This window comes from Venturia canescens, chromosome 5 (genome assembly GCF_019457755.1).
Source record: "Venturia canescens isolate UGA chromosome 5, ASM1945775v1, whole genome shotgun sequence".
NCBI lineage: Eukaryota > Metazoa > Arthropoda > Insecta > Hymenoptera > Ichneumonidae > Venturia > Venturia canescens.
The window spans coordinates 9594330-9612476 of NC_057425.1; the positions used below are offsets into that span (position 1 = coordinate 9594330).

At 35.0% G+C, this 18147-nt stretch overlaps 4 protein-coding genes across 7 annotated transcripts; 3 read left to right on the plus strand and 1 right to left on the minus strand.

Moving 5' to 3' along the window:
- The first annotated feature begins 941 nt into the window (after positions 1-941).
- On the plus strand, positions 942-2134 carry mRpL18 (mitochondrial ribosomal protein L18). Its single transcript, XM_043420663.1, has 3 exons — positions 942-1317; positions 1550-1663; positions 1827-2134. The coding sequence occupies exons 1-3, from the start codon at positions 1118-1120 to the stop codon at positions 2059-2061; spliced, it is 549 nt and encodes a 182-aa protein (XP_043276598.1). The 5' UTR covers positions 942-1117; the 3' UTR covers positions 2062-2134.
- A 1078-nt stretch (positions 2135-3212) lies between these two features.
- Positions 3213-6548, plus strand: LOC122411673 (KICSTOR complex protein kaptin-like). 4 transcript variants are annotated; one of them, XM_043420658.1, is made up of 8 exons: positions 3213-3629; positions 4180-4407; positions 4479-4744; positions 4840-5006; positions 5089-5261; positions 5356-5440; positions 5869-6160; positions 6285-6548. In XM_043420658.1, exons 1-8 carry the CDS (start codon positions 3578-3580, stop codon positions 6369-6371), a joined length of 1350 nt encoding a protein of 449 aa, XP_043276593.1. In that variant the 5' UTR covers positions 3213-3577; the 3' UTR covers positions 6372-6548. The 4 variants fall into 4 exon arrangements, with proteins under 4 accessions (XP_043276593.1, XP_043276595.1, XP_043276597.1 ...); XM_043420660.1 differs by having other exon boundaries at positions 3213-3593; XM_043420662.1 differs by lacking the exon at positions 3213-3629 and adding an exon at positions 3641-3844.
- LOC122411669 (uncharacterized) lies at positions 6329-11182 on the minus strand. Its single transcript, XM_043420654.1, has 3 exons — positions 7621-11182; positions 7352-7466; positions 6329-6731 (listed from the first exon to the last, which is right to left on the minus strand). The coding sequence occupies exons 1-3, from the start codon at positions 10735-10737 to the stop codon at positions 6550-6552; spliced, it is 3414 nt and encodes a 1137-aa protein (XP_043276589.1). The 5' UTR covers positions 10738-11182; the 3' UTR covers positions 6329-6549.
- A 178-nt stretch (positions 11183-11360) lies between these two features.
- Positions 11361-18104, plus strand: GramD1B (GRAM domain containing 1B). Its single transcript, XM_043420657.1, has 13 exons — positions 11361-11563; positions 11823-12132; positions 13100-13295; positions 13378-13658; positions 14042-14194; positions 14488-14641; positions 14772-14930; positions 15319-15440; positions 16145-16337; positions 16469-16702; positions 17110-17263; positions 17614-17734; positions 17924-18104. Exons 1-13 carry the CDS (start codon positions 11517-11519, stop codon positions 18050-18052), a joined length of 2253 nt encoding a protein of 750 aa, XP_043276592.1. The 5' UTR covers positions 11361-11516; the 3' UTR covers positions 18053-18104.
- Positions 18105-18147: the final 43 nt, after the last annotated feature.

Here is an 18147-nt window from a genome sequence, read left to right on the forward strand (position 1 = left end):
TGATAATGAATCGCGATTACGATTTTCTGCGATACGGTGAAGTGATAACAAAAGTTAAAGGTGAAATGATTTATTCCAAACATGGGAGGAGGACGAAAAAACATTGGAAGAAAAGTGTGTTGAAAATATGTGGAAAGTTCTTTATGATCAGAACCATGGAGCAGGATAAGAGAATCGTAGAGGCAGAGGGAAAACGAAAGGATCGTGGAGGAAGACGGAGAGGGAGAGGATCGTCGAGGAAAACGGAGATCGCAAGGATCGCGGGAGAAAAAGGTAGGAAGAAGATCGAGGCCCGTTCCTGTAACCGTGAGTAACTACACCAACGATTTTTTTTTTTTTAATACGAGTGCGCGAAATATACGATTTCTGTCCGATGCAGGCGGAATGCGGCAACTTCGGCCCGCTACGCGGGCCGAAAGTTGGCAGAAAAATGATTTTCATGTTACAAATGTAGATATTCTACCGATTGAATGATCAAAACACGTGAACGTCAGGATGACGTTTGGATATTTCATATGGACGTATTTTTTTCAAATAATGAACCGTTAGGACCGTTAGATATAATATTTTCATATTATTTATACAGTCGTTGCGATTTATAGATTTACGAATAGAATGTTTTGCAGAGTCGATATATGGTGGTAGTTGTGCAAATTTTCGTTGAAATGTTTCTGGTAAAGATGTAAATGTGTCTTTACTCGACTGTCAACAAAGTTAAGAATCTCTGTCATCGTATCTTTTTTCTTCAAGTGCTCATGCAGCACTTCAATATTTAAATTAGCGAGTGATCAGCGCTGCTGACTCCAAAAAATACAACCCGACGCTCTATCTGTATACTACATATTCATTAATACTTATAACGAATGATAAAACAGAAAAATATTTTCTCTTAGTATCATGCCTCTCTATGAATCTTCGTGTTCAAGCCCAGTGATGCCAATGCAAAATTTCAATGAGGAATATGCACGGTGGTTAATATGCGCCATACCCAACAAAAGTTTTTTTAATTCATCCATGTATTTTCAATAATATTAACAATTAATAGTTGTATCAAAACAATAGTAAAGTATATTTAGATTTTCAGTGAATGTTTTTCTCAAAGTGATCCTAGGTAAAAATGAATAGAATAATTCAACGTTGTAGTAAACTAACAGTAGTACCCGAAGTGGATCGATCAAAATTTAAAACCAATGCAGATTTCATTGAGAATACCAAGTCATTGCAAAACAGGAATCCAAGAAATTTGGAATTATTGAGAATCGCGAGGAAACCTACGGGATGGCATTTGGAAAAACCTGGTCGTGAATTTTGGCACAAGTACGATTGAGCTATCTCTCACCGTTGTTTTATTCCTAACCTTCAATCCTTCCATAAAGGCTGCTTTGGAAATATGTGTTCATACCGTTGATTAACATGACCACGAACGTTTCAGTCTTTTTTCACCGTAACTTGAATAATCAAATCGTTTCTATTGAAAAATCGTTTTAATATTTTTATCAACTTTTTGAAGTTGTTCATTCATGAAAATTATTATTTCTCCTCTCGGAAGGCTGGTTGTACATGAATCATCGCGATATGTCACCGCCGAGATAATCCATTTTGAAAATCGAGCTGTAGTAACAGCATCAACCAAGGAGTGGGCATTGAAAAAACAATTATACAAGTAAGTTTTCAAGAATATATTTTCCATTCCATAGCAATAATAAAAAATAATCAATTCCACGATATATAAGATACGAGCAGAATAGTTTATTATTTCTTGATATGAAGAATTCATATGGGTAAGTTGTATTTTGGCAATTGATTAAGAAAATGCTATTATTTAGAACAAAGGATGGTGCTGCCTACCTCAATCTTGGTCGTGTACTGGCCCAACGTTGTTTGGAGAGTGGAATACCGTATGTGAGATGTGATTTAAAAGCATCGGAGTGTGAGAAAATTCAATTACTTCTGAGTGAAGTACAAAAAGGTGGAGTTGCTTTAGAAGAGCCTGATAGATATATTCACGCAGCTCCGTGGGACTGGAAGCGAGAACAGAAGCCTTGGGAAGTGAACGATTAGAGGACAATTTTCCTATCAATTGATTTATACTTTGTAGAACAGCAAATCGTGAATAAAAATATAACTTAATTTACTTAAAGTCCATAAATCAACATTACACATTGAGATTTATCAAAAAATATTTATTCCTCTCATAAATAATACATTGTCATTATAATGTGCAAAACATTGTAGCATTTTTGTGAATTAATGAAAAGTTTGTTCTAGTCGTGTATTGGCAGTTGAAAAATGCAATAATTTGTTCATTATATTTTCAAAGGTTGCATGAGAAAGAATTATGACACAAACTTGATGCTGCCCCAACACTGATTTTCTGAAAATAGAAATCATCGAAAAAATTCTATATGCAAATGTTTGTTTTTAATGTTAACTCTAAAATTATGCTGCAGAATTTACAGGAACCAAAAAAATATGCAAACTATTCGGTTTTTTATTTTTTCAATATCTGACGTCATTATCATGAAATTTTTATATTTGGTTTTATTTTATTAATTTACTCCCTTTACTCATTGTCAATGTGATAAAGTGAAAATATCACTTGGTTGAAATTTCTTGCAAATATGTTAATCATAAACCGTGACTCTAGATATTGTTGATGATTATCTAAGTTCCCTTTTTTTTACATTTTTGTTTTCAATTGATGCAGATTTTGTGCTAAAATACGGTTACAAGGCCATATTAAAATTGAGTTAAAATTTAAAGTTTTTCATTCACACTCTTTAGCTGATCTATTCATATATATTATTTCTTTACATGTGAAACAAGGATTAAATCACTTCATGATGCAGGGTGAAGGTGGCCTCGTTTCTCTACCAGGATGCATAAAACGTTCAGTAATTCGCTGCCCATAAATATGCCAAGCGGCACAAATAAAGATTCCTGTGCTCATCAGTATAAGAACGAAAATTTTCAGCAATAGCAGTTGAAAATGGTCGAACGACAAGGCTCCAATCACGTTTTGCATAAACAACCATATTCTTTCGACTACACTTTCGGCTGGTTCCGTCGGGCTTGAAGAATCGGAACTTCCACCAAACATCATAGAAACCAGTTCCATCATCACGTAGACCGAACGTTCTATTGAGTCCAAAATCCAGTCAACCCAAGTTGACCAAGCGTTTTCAGTCAAAGAAGCCATGACCAATAAACAATCGATGCACAGTATTCCCAGTTACTCTCGAAGTAGTTTTCTTTAAATCAATGATCGGTTTATTATAACTTCTTTCGTTATGTTCATAAGAATTATCGATTGGAATTTGATTATTTCCGGCAATTCCGTCGCAATTTTTTTGGGTTGTCACCTTACGATTTCAGTCATTTGAAAATGAATCCGCACATTTTTTTATGACTGTTATGCACTGATGAATACCAGAGTTCCCATGACCTTTCAACTCTACGACGACATTTTTCATATGATCGTAAAAATTATCGAAATGAAGCGGGCGGAATGTATGTATGCACAATGTGACATGTGGCAAAGTCTGCCTAGTCTGCCTGCAGCAAGCGCATATGGAATATGAAACTGCTGCAAGGTGAGCGGCGAACGAACAACGGCTCTGCGATCAGCTGTTAATAAACCTAACCTCTATAACAACACAACACATTGTACCTGAGATTTTTTGTCATGGCTGTTCAACGTAGCTGTGATATATATAAATTTCTCATCAACGAGCCTTAATTTCTTTTTTATTCGAAATTCTATAATATTTTGCTATTATACCAATAATTCACCGAAACTCGTCGAACAAATTAAGTAAACGAACACACTACTCAAATTTTTAAAGTAACCTTTAAAAAATTATAATTAGTTAAAATTAACATTATAAATAATTAAGAGGATTTTTTACAAAAATTAGTCAACATAATATTTATAATCATCGATATAGAAAATGGAACATTTGCTCACTAACTGAAAATTTCCAGAACATAAAAAAAGTTTTTTCAAACAGACCAGTCATATTATGTTATTCTAATGATTGCAGTGTGACCCTTTTGATTCTAAAAAAATATTCTAACAAAAAATGACAATGATACGAAAAAAAACTAACACAATAGCTTACTTATCATCATTCAAAGTAAAATATTTGAAAAACATCAAGTTGTATTTTGTTTTTCCAGCGATGTCTCTGCAACAAAATGATCTAGCAGATTTGATCGAAGCCCATTGGTTGTCCCTACCATCTCAGGGTAACATTTATTCAATGACCAAGTTGAAGTCTTCAAATAACTCGCACAAAGTGTTGGTAGCGTCATTGAAAAGGAAAATTTATTCTTGTGAATATCACCCGTGTCCGACTTGGTATTTGCGACCACTGGTTAAAGAACAACTATTCACATATATTCCAAGTCAGTAAAAATTTCTACAAAATTTATGAATTGATCATCGTTCAGGGTATAAAAATATATTTTATTAATAGGTGGTGCAGAGATCATTTCGATTGACGCTTACAATAAACAAGACTCAGGAAATGAACTGGTGATCGGAGTAACTTTAATAAAGCAGAATAATGAGAGTTCAGTGGAAAGATATCTCAATATTTATACCGAAGGTGTGGGTGACGGAGATTCGGAAGAAAGTAGTTCCATTGAGTCAATAGCTCAGAATTGTTTAATGGTTGAATTGAATTATACTCCGTATCATCTGTATCATACATTTTTGCCACCAACAGATGCAGGCAGTGAGGTATTTTAAAAAGAGTTATGAACTTAAAAAATCTGCTTATTTCTTTCCTATGCAATCGGAAATTAACAATTTACAATTTAGATATTATTTTTTAGATTGTTTGGCTCATATCGGGCGATGACCAAAATATTCATATGATAAGAGAAGACAAATTGAGTCATGGCTACGCCGAAATAGCTATTGAGAAATATTTCCCTGAGTTGGCAGATTTGCGAGCGGTTGCTCTCAAAATTGATATCTACTATTATGCTAATAGCAAAAAGTAAAACTACATTTTAATATAGTACTTTATTTTCCAACAATTTGTAGCCTGTGATTTTAATTTTCTGCACTTTTTCCATCAGGAGACTAACTGTCGTTGGTTGCAAATGTGGATTAGTTAAAGTGTCATTGATTGATGTTGAAAAATTTGTCATCATTAAATGTTGGACATTGAGGTATGATAGTCCGGTGTGTTCTGTGAATATATTTCCAGATAGGATGAAAATTCATACACCAGAATTTATCAAACATCTTGGTAAAAAACATTTTTTCATTAACTTTTATCGTTATTTTGCATTTGCGCTTTTAAACAAAGTTTAATGATGGAAATATTTTTGACTGAATTATAGATTCCACTAAAAACGAGAAATCGGATGAGAATCCATTTCTAAACATTCTCATCGTCAATGCTCTCAATGGAACCGTCGTATTTACGTAAGGCACTATTTTGCTTCAAAATATATTTCGTTACATTTTTTTATACAACTGAGTAGGATTTAGTAACATTTTGAAAAAATGTAGATATGGAAACAAAAACAAGAAACAAAAAACAGTTTTCGAGGGGTTGCAATGCCTTGGCTGATCGTAATGACATTGTCAAAAAAGTTTTAAAAAAATTTTTGCTTAGAATTTCGCAGTTTCAAAAAAAAACAGATTTCATTTTTCTGGATCGAAATACATTTAAGCAAAAGGTACTACATGCTATCAAATTCAGTAACGCCCATAAGTTAACTCGTCTCGAAAAGAGCTTTTACGTTTGTTGTTTAAATCAGACAGGAAAATATAATGAACATTAAAAAAATTTTCACAAAATGTTCAAATTCCTCAAAATCACGATATGATATTTTGCAACATTTTCTCAGAGACGTACTTAATCTGGGAATGACATCAGATGTGACATTGATAAAAATCGAGTCAACGGACTGTGTACTGTGTTCGTGCATCGCAGACATAAACATGGATGGTAAAAATGAAATATTGTTGGGAACATACGACCAAGAACTCATCATTTTTACTTTGCGTGGAAATATTTGGGAATTGACCAACAGAAAACAATTTGATGCGCCAATATATTCCATCGCTTATGTCGACCTGACGGGTGATGGAGTAAAAGAATTAATCGTGATGACTCAACAAGGTGTTCACATAATGCAGGTGAATGAATATTTAAAAAAAATTTTATTACATCTGAAAATTCATCTACGATTATTTAAACGTTTTTCGTTGAGGATTCAAAAGTATTTGAGTTTCAATGTGAATTGGGTTTTTTTTTTTTCAGCACGATCCTAAGGAAGTAAATCGTAAATGGAAAAAACGATTGAATGATTTGCTATCACGAAATTTATTATCAACGCCAGGAACGTGAAACGTCATTTTTCGGACGAAATACATATATGTGTGTATATATATGTATGTATATATTTAGCTTCCTCTGTGAGAAAGCAAATAAAGAATTTTCCTTTTTTAACGATCAAATAGGAGAACATGTATTTTTCGATATCTCAAACAAGTATATAATAAAATTCTATCAAGATTTTGGTGATTCAAACGTTAATATTGAATAAAAGATGTTGACCCGTTCCGATTATCATCGAATTCACGTGATCCGCGTGCATTATTTGACTGCAAATGTCACTGTAGCGTTGTAAAATTGTTGCACTTTCATTCGATAAGAGTCGTTCAAGTCCTTTGAGGGTCATTGTCCTTGCTATGTGAATTAAAGTATCTGCAAAAAATATACGTAATTATTCGTTCATTATTTCGATGAATGCACCAACTCCTTAATTTTTTCAATCATGTTCCATCACTTTTCAATTTAAAAATAGCAAATATTTCATCACTTTATTTTATGAAAAACATTTCGAAATATTTATTTAAGAATCTAATAGAATCCAAGAAAATTCCTCGCGATTTTGAAGTACAGTGACGAATATTCTGGAATCTTTTGCCATGTTACGTCTTATAGAGAGTATTCACACTTTTTCAATAACGGAAAATCTTCATTTATTACTAGCTGTTACCCGCAGCTTCGCTCGCATGGTAATTTGAAAAACTCTCCCAAGAGGAATAAGACACCGTCCATGAATACAGAACAGTGTACTATTTAAGGACACTTTTGTATAAATAATTTTGTGTCTTTCCATTAACCGCCAATCTCACTTGGGAATTTCATTTTTTTCAGAACCAAAAGTAGTCTATGTTATTCTCCGTCCTTCCAACTAATTCTATGCCAAAAATCAAGTAGATCGGTTGCTTAGGGTGTGAAGCAAGGACAAACAAACAAACACACTTTCGGATTTATAATATTAGTTAGGAAAATTAGGATTACGATAAGTAATTTCGTACCTTCTAAAACTTGTTCCAGCACCGAACGAGCCTCCGAATTGTTTTCTTCTGTAGATATCTTCTCATCCAGTAATTGAACGAGATATTTCCATTCTGACTCGTCACGGTATCTCTCCTGAAACGAATGACCAGAGTGAACATTTTTTTTCGACGACCTTTCAATCTTTGTGTTATTGTTAATCGATTAAAATTCCAAAAAGCATGTAAAAAAAAGTTTTTCTTGTGATACATAATTCTGTAGAATAAATGTTGTGCTATTGGCCGATTACCTTTGCAAACTGAAGAAGAGCTTGAGGACACTTTTCCATTAACATTATTGTGCCTTCTGTATTGTCAGCACATAATAGTCTAAAAGACAAGTCCCCATCGATCTTATGGGCTTTGAGAAAATCTTCAACTTCCTGTAAGCATTCGTCGGGAAGATATCCGCTGGCTAAAAGAGCTTGTAACCTCAAAATTTCATTGCGGACGCACTTTTCTCGGCCCTTAGATTTACCGTTTGAAGGATTTTTGTCATCGCACGCAACCGTACTTATTTTATCAAGAAAAGGAGGTCTAAGATTTTTGAAGAGATATTCTTCGTCGTTGTTGAGATCGAGCTCGTTCCTGTTTTCTTCAATATTATAAACGTTCGTTTGCGTCAATTTTCCCAAATACGAACGTACCAAAATCTTGAAAGCTTCAATTATCGAATAATCGTAATTCAATTCTACTCTCGAAGAATTGGACGTCTTGTTGCGTGAAAATTCGAAGTAATTGCGAAGATAAGTTTCAACGAATAACTGAAGAACCGAGGCAGCAACGTGGCCGTCTCTGCCAACCCGGGAGGGCAAATGTGCGAGGAAAATTTGTAAAATTTGGTGCAAAGACACCGCGTGTGCGTCGATTATTTTGACCAAGACGTCAGCAAAAATTGTGCTCTTTTGCCGCATAAGAACAACTGACAAATCTGAAAATGTTGCAATTACATGACCATTTTGTCTCTCGTGTGTAACGTCAAAGAGACATTGCCAATGTTTGAGCGACATTGTTGAGATGCAGCTGTCAGCGATCGGCTTTATTATTTTTTCAGCTTGGTCCTGTCGGTCTGCTTGAACGTACAGCAAAACAAGTGCGAATTTCGTAAAATCGTCTTGTTCCAAATAGAGAAAAATACTGATGAGTTTCTCGGTCGCGTACTCTCGAAGAACGGAGCTTCCGAAGATAAGTCGTATTAAATTTTTTTTATTGCTCGTACTGATCATCTCCACGATGTTGTAAACTTGGAATAATGCATCTGCTTCTGGTCCGCTTTTCAAATTCAATAAAGCATCCGTTAGATAGGTAGCGATGCCTGGGGCTCCGCTGATCGATTTTTGTGCTAAAATGTCTGTAATCTTGGTTTGTGACATTTTCAAGTAAGGGATGCAGAGTTGCCACTCACTGGGCGATTCCGAATTGATGTAATACTCGGCCAACAGTACACAAGATTTTCTGTACAAGAGTTCTAGCTGCTGATCAGGTTTTTCAGTCTCCAAGCGCTTAGAATTTTGCTCACCAAGTATAGAATGGTCAATGTCTTTGGAGAGACTGGTAACAGTGTATCCTTCGCTCAACAAATGTCTGTACGTGCTGGGGCTTGATGCTTTATGGTTCATCGCTGCATTGAGTATATCTTGGTAAAGATCTTCAGGACCGGGCAAGGACAAAGTATAAAGAGTCCAATGACTGTCTGCTTGAGTTAAAAGAAGAATGTATCGGTTGACGTGCAGAAGTTTTTGCACTTCCATGAAAGGACGCAATCCAATCAAAGAAACAGGCTCTGCGTCGGCATTGTGGATTTGTAAAAGGTTGCTGGAGCTTGAGGCGTTGTAGGCGAGTCTCAGAGTGTAAGATTCTAATCCTGCTTCGGTTAGGGCATGGAGAACAGTGTCTTCCAGTACAACGTGAGTGACTGGCGCAGTAAACGGATAAGGTGTGCATGTGGGATGAAAATTTTTGCAGTTTGCTGCAGGAAAATAGAACAAATATCCTTCTTGAGCGGTGCAAACGACACAAGTGATACCATTAAAATTTTTGTATTTCTCCGATCTCAAAGTACATTTCTTTCCAACTGAAGAAGCACTCTCGGATCTTAGATAAACGGGCTTGAGAAGCGAGCATGTAAAATATTCTGGTGCTTCGATTTTTTGGTACGAAGTGTTCTCTTCACGTATTTTCAGTTGCAACAGCCTGTGAACAACGTAGTTCTCTGACCATCCATCAGTAGGAGAGCTCGTTTTGATAACAACCTCCAAATCAGGTGCACTTGAAATAAAAGGATTACTGATTGGTCCAGGTTTGTTGGTTTCTGATTTAAGCGCTGGTAATTCTACGCAGGAAACATTTTTTTCGTTCGTTGTCTCATGAGATTTGAGCCATTGATCTTCATCAGTCTCCAAAACGAATTGATCCCAGTCTATACAGCTCGATGGATTTGTCATATTGTACACAGAAACTGAGGAATTCCATGTGCCGCTGGAAACATTAGATGGAGCATTTCGTTGCATTTCGTTGTCGACAGAATTAATTGAATCCAACTCAAGGTTTCTATTCTCTTTGAAGTTTTCTCCTCCAGCAGGACTCTCGTTTGGTCGTTTTCCCTGAGTTCCGCTACGCAGTGACAAACAAGTAGACCCTGAAGATTTATTAATCACTGATGACGCAGCAGAATTCGACGAGCTCAATAAGTCAATATCTTCGTACAATTGATTCATTAGTCTGAATATCATGAAGCGTTGCTCGTCCATTATCAAAAAAAAATCTTCTGCTATTTCCATGTTTGTTGGAGAAAAATTAAAGCCGAGAGACCAGGGTCGTGCTTCAAAATCAATGAATTTACGCTTTGACAGCGCTTGCCTTTCAACTTTCAGCTCATGAAGGATTGCTGTATCACCAGTCGCCACTAATAAATTCCCAGTAACTTGGCAACATGCTATGATCGTTGGTTGACCGCTCAATGGCAATTCTATCATTTCTAAACTATTGGAAAGTCTATTGGAACTCGGTGTTACTCTTCCTGCAATTCTTGCTCTCATTGCTTGATTTTGATTGCCGCCAATAGCCCAATTGACATAAATTCTAACAAAATTATTGACGCTTGTACCATCGCGTGAATATTTTGATTCTACAGTAGCAATATAATTTTCCTTGTTGCAGTGTAACATTTGATTAACCAAATCAACGGTAGGAAAAACTGCTGCTACCCTTGGCTGCGGAGTTAGTTCATGTACCTCTACACAGTGACTAGAAAGGGCAAGGAGCAACATCTCCTGGTTGAAATTTTTAGCAGTGCAAGAAGCTGTGGGCTCCTCGATCGCCGTGACATTTTGACCCGAAAAATTATGAACGGGAATAACGCGAACCATTTTTTAAAATATTTTTCGCCAACTATCACGTCAGAAATAAATAATTTTATCACAAATATAAAAAATCGATGTTTCGAGGGCGTTAACAGTCCGCACCTTTGTTCATATATCGATTGGTCAAGATTCTGTGATCTCGCTTTTCTTTATTTAAAACCAACTTGGTCATGTTCGACCGCATGTTAAAATTGTTATTATTTTGTTTATATTGATGATTTTTCACAGTGGAACAATTCAACTGTCAAATTTGACATTTTTAGGTTAACTACGTTTTTTTTTGTTGCGTGCACTCACATTCGTATGATCTCTTATTTCGTAACAGGGATTTATTGTTTTAGTCAAAAGTTTAATTACTTAAAAAACTTGACACTATTGTATTTGACCAATACTCCAAAAGCTGCATTTTCAGTAATTTTCGCCTGTTTATGTTGACGAATAAACAATAATATGGGAGAACTCATTGGGGAAAAATCGAGTCAGCTGATGGAAAATCTACACCGTCATAGGTCCAATCATTCGTGTCCTAAACTATCAACCAATAAAAATCGAGCGTTGGTATAGCCTTTTTTTTCTCGATGCGTACAAGGTTCTCTAGCGGGGAGCTTTGTAAATAGAACTTAAAACGGTTCTATTCATTATTTGCGGGAATCGAACGACGGGAATGTTCTTCCCCTCGTATCAATGTTGATTCAACATTCAACTACGAACCCTCGTTATCTTATCGGTATGGCTATTTAATCATTCTACCGCGTCGCGTTTCGGAGTTATCGATCAACAAAATAATGTATTTCGACAAAGATAACTTTCAGGATCATCCCATTACGAGCATGTAAGTCTTTTATATCTTAACCTCGTTGTTTTTTTGTTTCTTTTGTGTACCAATTATCGATTACTTTTCCAGTTACGTTTTGACAGATATTTTTGACATTTTCGAAGCATTATTGAATATCCGGGATTCTATTTATCAACAATGATACAAAATTTGAATGTGTCGACGCGTGTGAAGGCGCGAGGAGAAAAAATTCGGAGCATAGATCTTTTGTATATGTTTAATGCTTTTGTATATGTAAAATACTATGACTCTGCAGGAACAAATCGGTCGAAAATCTCTTGATTTCGAGTCATGAAGTGCTCAGTTCGATCAATTCTTCATCCTTGGGAGGTCTCAATCTTGGAAATAAAGCTAACAACGAATCAAGCATGGAACACTTGCATGACAATAGCCAAGCCGATGGGCCCGAACATTCCAGCCCCTTGCCTACACCAAATCTTTCGCCACATCCTAGTCCCAAAGCACAAAATAAACGCGATCACTCCAAAACCAATGCGGAATCTTCTGCAAACTTGTCACACAGAGACTCATCTATATTATCCAAATCGGATGATCAACATACCCAGGTATTTCAATAAATTTCACTCTTTTTATTGACTCATATAATTGTTTTTGATAGATTTTTTTTTTTTAAATAGCAGAATTGAATTATTATATTTCTTGTTTAAAAAAATTATAAAAAATTTTAAAGAATATTATTCTATACGAATTCTGTACGAATTGTCTTTGTTATTATCAAAGCTATTCAATTTTTCATTCGAATTGATGTTAGCACATGTGGAAAATATTGTTTGAATAAATTTTAGATTGGGATCACTCATGTGAAAATCAAGTATTTCAGATCAGGACTTGTAATTATTCATGATAGGTGTCAAAAAATTGTTCAACTGAATTCAGATAGGTTTTAACTTTATTACAAGTATGATTATTAAATTTTTTATTTAATATTATTTTTATTATTTAAATTTATTAAACTTGTGAATTGATATTCTTTTATTAAAATATATATTAAAAAAATTGTTCCAAGAAATTTCAGAACAGTATCAATGCGAAGTCGGATTCTATTTGAATTGAAAGTTGGATGTTTTATAATTGGAAACAGATTTCGTTTGAACAAATTTTTAAATAAAATTGATATATCAATTGCTTGAATAACGTTGAGAAATTCAACTTTCCAAAAAGTAGAATATAACTCCCATAAAAAACCAAAAATTCTTGAAAAGAATTCCCCAATATTTGTGATCCATTGTCTACACGAATTGCATTTGAAAATAGTTTATTTTTAGTTTGAATTTGGTTTGAAAATACAGTTTTTGAATTGAAAAAACGTGCTTGTTCAACAGTTGTCTCAAAAAAATGATTTGGAATCATAGATGTGATTACATTAAAATTAAAATTAAAACTGGTTGTACGATTCAGTTAAAATTATTCAATTTGGTGTATAATTGAGTTGATCAAAACAAAAAATTGCTTGTTCATCGTACTTAAAAATCTTTTATATAAAAAATTGAAAACAAATCGAATTAATTACAGGACAGTATTAACCGGTCGTCAGATTCTGCCGAACCAAGTAAAAATTCAGCGTCAGAAGGGAAAAAAAGTAGTAGAGTCGATAGAGTAAAGAAAAAGTCGTCTTGGTACAATGTTCTTTATCCGACTTATAAATCTCGTTCAGAAGATTTCAAAAGAATCTTCAAAGATGTTCCCGATGACGAGCGACTTGTAGTAGGTAAGTTTTTTTCTTAATCTTTTCCCTTCAACGTGATGATTTGGAAGTATTGTGAAAAATTGATGAAAATTTCATTTGCCAGACTATTCTTGCGCTTTACAACGAGAAATTTTGGTACACGGACGTCTGTACGTGTCGCAAAATTACGTTTGCTTCTACGCCAACATATTCATGTGGGAAACGCTGGTCTCGCTTCGCTGGAAAGACGTAGCTTCAATAACCAAAGAAAAAACAGCTCTTGTTATACCAAATGCTATATTAATCTGTACCGAGACTGACAAGTTCTTCTTGACGACTTTTGGAGCGCGGGATAAAACGTATCTCATGCTTTTCCGAGTATGGCAAAACGCTTTGATTGGACAGGTATTTATAAACAAGTGAGAGGAAAGAATCAATTTATTGACAAACGAAAACATTAAATCAAAGGCATTTGATTTCTCTGGAACCGAGAAGAAAATCCACGCTCTCTATTTACGCTTTTAATTATGCTATTAGAAAACCTTTCAATTCCTCTTGAAGTTCAAGAAACTTACGTGGGAAAGGTTGAGTACGAACAAAAAAATAAATTATTACCGTCATTCCTTTGCCTCATGCATCATTTGTACAATTCATCGTTCAAGATTCCTCCCTGACACAAACGAAAATAATGAAGCGTTGGTAAAAAAAACAAAGGTTTATATATTTAGAAAAATTTGAGAAAAAGCAATGAAAAAAATAGTCGTTAAAATAAAAATAAATGTTTGTAGCCGATGAGTATGGCGGAAATGTGGGCCCTGGTACACGCGTGTTACGGCGAAGAGCTCGGTTTGACGTCTGACGATGAAGATTACGTGCCACCGTTGCCGGCGCCTGACGATGAGAAGCTCCCAACACGATTGTCCGTTGAATCATTTTCCGAGGTACATTTTTTATCTCGTCCCACTTAATAATAACGACAGCCAATCAACGATTGGACTATATGACAAGCGCGAAAGAAATAAAAATACCGGAAGAAATTCATTCAGCCGATAACTGAAGTGTTAAACACTCTCTTAATAGATATACATATATATATATTTATATATACACACAAATATGTATGTATATAGAAAATGTATATAAAAACGAATACGAGAATGCTTGACACGTTATGCAATCCAAAATGGCTGTTCGTGATATCCGAACTCCTTTAATTCAACTCCTTTATCTTAAGGTTGAAGGGGCCAATATGGAAACTTCGCAATCGCCTCTCATTCCCCTTAATGAGGACCCAGTGCCCCGTCTTCCGGGACCTTCACGACCCGACGTTCCCTTGGATCCAACGGATTTGAGCGACACAACGGAAAGTGAAGCCGAAAAAAATGCAGGTAAGTTATCATTGCTATTGTTCATTCGTTTCATCACTTCTTTTCTCGTATAGCCACAGTGTGATATCCCTCAACTTAATGCCTCGATTCTTTTGTTATTTTCAATGCATTTTTATGACTTCTTTTTCAGTGAGAATCGGTGGTCGCGTACCAACTACTTGCACCGCGCTTCACGAAGGACGACAACTCACCAAAATAACTTTACCTATTCACATCGATCAATTGTTTACGCTGCTATTCACAAATTCCAAGTTTTTCTTGGATTTTTATACGGCACGAAAAACTACAGGTACACCGATTTTGGACATGCATTTCTGAGCGTTTGTCTTGAGCTGTTGCTGGTTTTTTATTTCCGGTTGTTACTACCGTGGGCATTTTGACCCCCAACGAAGGATTCGTTGCTTTGAGGCGAAAAATGCAATCTCTTGGACGAGTATTAAAAAAAAGTTCACCTTTCCTCGTAAAAAACCGAATGAGTTTACACGCAGGAATAATAAAAAAAAGTCTATGGTATTTCTTTTTTATTTATTCCGGATCAGAATGGCCAATGGTGGTACAAGAATATAAAAAATACTTGAAATTTATTGATTATTTTATACTAATTTCGACTAATCACAAATGAAATGAAATTATTTATCGACAACTATTTTTTTTTTATTTTTTGTTTTATTATGAAGATGTTGTACAGTCACCCTGGACACAGGATAGTAGAACAGGTCAGAAGATGAGAACTGTATCTTTGACTGTTTCCCTAACGCAACCGCTTGGTCCGAGAACGTCACAAGTCACGGAAACGCAGGTACTAATTTTAGTAGCCAATTACAGTTTCATGGAAGTTAATTGCACCTCAATAACTCATAATCTACTTCATGGAGGGTAAGCTGACGAAAACTTTGAAAAAAGTTTCCCATTTCAAAATTGTTTTTAAAGCTATGATTTTCCAATTATCAGTAATAAGAATAAAACTTTTCAAAAACTAATCAGCTGGTATGATGAATGGGGGATAGTTTTATGCAGAACTCTGATGAATAAATGCAGTGAATTCAAGATTACCGCATTTCCAGCTTATCACCAATCAGAATTATTTTCTGTAACATTTTTGCCATGGAGTATAGATTTTCTAAAACATAGCTAGAGCTTTAGATTCGGTCTAATTAAAATTCAGTGCTATTCACGTTTAACACAGTTTAACAAACAACGCCATTAACTTCTTTTACTTCGTAAACTTTATTTCATTGAGCAAAAAAATTTAATCTCCTTACATAAAATGGGGAAAAGCCAAAAACGATTATGCTTTTTGGCAGACATGAAGGTGACTTCACTGAACCAGTTGTTTTTTATATGCTACTAAACGTACTGCATAGCTTATTTACGTTATTCATGGTAAAGTGAAGGACGAGTAGCTTTTACTGCTTTCGGTAGAAAAAAAAAAACATTTTTCTCTTTCATTAACATCTCAAACTCAATATTAACACATCACAAACATTTGTAATTAATTTTTAGGTAATGTTACCGTGCAGTAGACCCGGGCATCACTATAGCATCGACATAGAGAGCTCTAACGCTGGTATTCCATATGCTGATTCATTTAGCATTTTCACCCACTATTGCATGTCAAGTATTTCCGAGGGTGAGAGCACTCTGACCGTATGGTCAGAAGTGAAATTCAAAAAATACGTTTGGGCTGTGATGAAAGGTATGTAAATTTCTAACAAAAAACATTATACAATTATCACTAATTCGAATATTCTAAATTAATTATGCAACGATAATTGATTTATAATTTTATAAGTCATCCAATGAAATTGACTGTGAATTTTCGTACAGGACTCATCGAGAAAAATTGTTACGCTGGCATGGACGAATATTTTTGCAGTTTGGCAAAAGCCCTGAGCGTAGAATGCGAGGAGTCTGGCGGAGGGGTTGGATTGAAGAGAAAAACAAGACGAAGACGCCGGGTAGCTGGTCCCAGTGCAACTCTGCAATCTCATTCTCCGGATCATTTGCCTTCCAATCTTCAGTCCACTGTCATTGACCAACCGCACACCCTTAACGCCAATGGTCATAAATATTATATAAGCTAATACTTGAAAGTATTTGCTCAGCCAAACTTGTTTCATATTATTTATTAGGATGGATTTTATAGTCTTTTTTAGGATTCTTTCTTTCTTAAAAAATGCTATTTGATACAGCACTAAGGGCAATGTTGGAATTAGTATAGTCTTATGTGACTCATATTTCATTGTCTAATTTAAGTAAAGACTGAGATTTTTCTCATAATATACGTACGGAAGAGCTGCACGAAGCTCAAACTTGTTGATAAATTCAAAGTAGCAACAACAGAAAATAAAAATGTCTCGATAAAATCATCATTCATGAAACAGAAATTTATTTAGACGAGCAAATACTTTTAAGCAACATGTTATACAGGACTGTTCTGTTTTGACACGCTTATTTAAATTTCGCAGGTCCTGGTACCCGAGGGGACGCGGGAAATGTCATCAGTTGGGTATTATTGGTCGCAGTCTTGTGTTTAACTCTAATTAATGGTTTGCTCTATTACAAATTATGGGGATTGGAAGATGCTGCTGCTTACACAATAATGGATCTGCACGTTCTCAGGTTTGTTACTCATATTTAAGTAAAAGTCGGTTCTAGTGGGTCACCAGATAGTCGGGCTATTTTTCTTATGTCTTATTTCTGTCAGTTTATGACGGAAAATAAAATATTAACAAAATTTTTTTTGGCAATTTTCATTGTGCTCTCAAATGGAAGCATTTATCAAAGTCACTAATTTTATCAAATTTTTTCATTAAAAATAATCTATTCTAATGGATTTCGGGACTTCAGCAACCCACCATAACTTGACAAGGAGTCGTAAAAAGCAGTCACCTGATCGGATGAATATTTTTGCTTGATTTTATTATTATTTTAATTTTATTTAAAATTATATTTTTTTTTTTTTTATTTAGGAACACTCCAAAAACCGATGATGATTGGGTCACGTTATTGCAACAACAAGAGAGTCTCCATAATGTGGAAATGCGAAAATGGCAAAGGGTATTGCACACTGCAGCTCAACTGTTGAGACAGGTTCATAATTTTTATTTCTTCTTCTTCTTCTTTTTATGATTGAAGCTGGCTCCGGTCTACGCTTTGCAGCGTACTGACTATACGGCCATGTAAAATGTTGACTCTGTGTTAGTGAGACTAATTTTTATTTCGATTGGACAGTTATTTTAAAAGTTCAGTCGAGTAACCCTGTTTTTTTTATTTTTTTAGACCGAAGAGTCATTAACGGAATTGCAGATGAGCATGCATCCAACTGCAACGGATAAAATATTTTCAGTGTTAAAGCCAAATTCCCAGGAATTTAACGTTGGAAGGAAAGAACCTAGTGATGAAATGTGAATTATAAATGAAGTCTATAATTTTCAATAAAAATTAAACCCTGTTACATCGATATTGCATGAAAAATTTAAGTTTTGTTCAGGATTGTAAAAATG

Excerpts from the sequence above, each read along its gene's own strand:
- mRpL18 (XM_043420663.1), top strand. The coding sequence starts at position 1,118 with ATGAATAGAATAATTCAACGTTGTAGTAAACTAACAGTAGTACCCGAA. Across the intron at positions 1,318-1,549 it reads GGTCGTGAATTTTGGCACAA|GCTGGTTGTACATGAATCAT; the intron begins GTACGATTGAGC and ends TCCTCTCGGAAG. Across the intron at positions 1,664-1,826 it reads TTGAAAAAACAATTATACAA|AACAAAGGATGGTGCTGCCT; the intron begins GTAAGTTTTCAA and ends GCTATTATTTAG.
- LOC122411669 (XM_043420654.1), bottom strand. The coding sequence starts at position 10,737 with ATGGTTCGCGTTATTCCCGTTCATAATTTTTCGGGTCAAAATGTCACG. Across the intron at positions 7,467-7,620 it reads CTCTTCTTCAGTTTGCAAAG|GAGAGATACCGTGACGAGTC; the intron begins GTAATCGGCCAA and ends CATTCGTTTCAG. Across the intron at positions 6,732-7,351 it reads GCTGGAACAAGTTTTAGAAG|ATACTTTAATTCACATAGCA; the intron begins GTACGAAATTAC and ends TATTTTTTGCAG.
- LOC122411673 (XM_043420658.1), top strand. The coding sequence starts at position 3,578 with ATGAAACTGCTGCAAGGTGAGCGGCGAACGAACAACGGCTCTGCGATC. Across the intron at positions 5,262-5,355 it reads AGAATTTATCAAACATCTTG|ATTCCACTAAAAACGAGAAA; the intron begins GTAAAAAACATT and ends ACTGAATTATAG. Across the intron at positions 5,441-5,868 it reads AATGGAACCGTCGTATTTAC|AGACGTACTTAATCTGGGAA; the intron begins GTAAGGCACTAT and ends ACATTTTCTCAG.
- GramD1B (XM_043420657.1), top strand. The coding sequence starts at position 11,517 with ATGTATTTCGACAAAGATAACTTTCAGGATCATCCCATTACGAGCAT. Across the intron at positions 14,195-14,487 it reads CCGTTGAATCATTTTCCGAG|GTTGAAGGGGCCAATATGGA; the intron begins GTACATTTTTTA and ends CTTTATCTTAAG. Across the intron at positions 16,703-17,109 it reads GCACACCCTTAACGCCAATG|GTCCTGGTACCCGAGGGGAC; the intron begins GTCATAAATATT and ends TAAATTTCGCAG.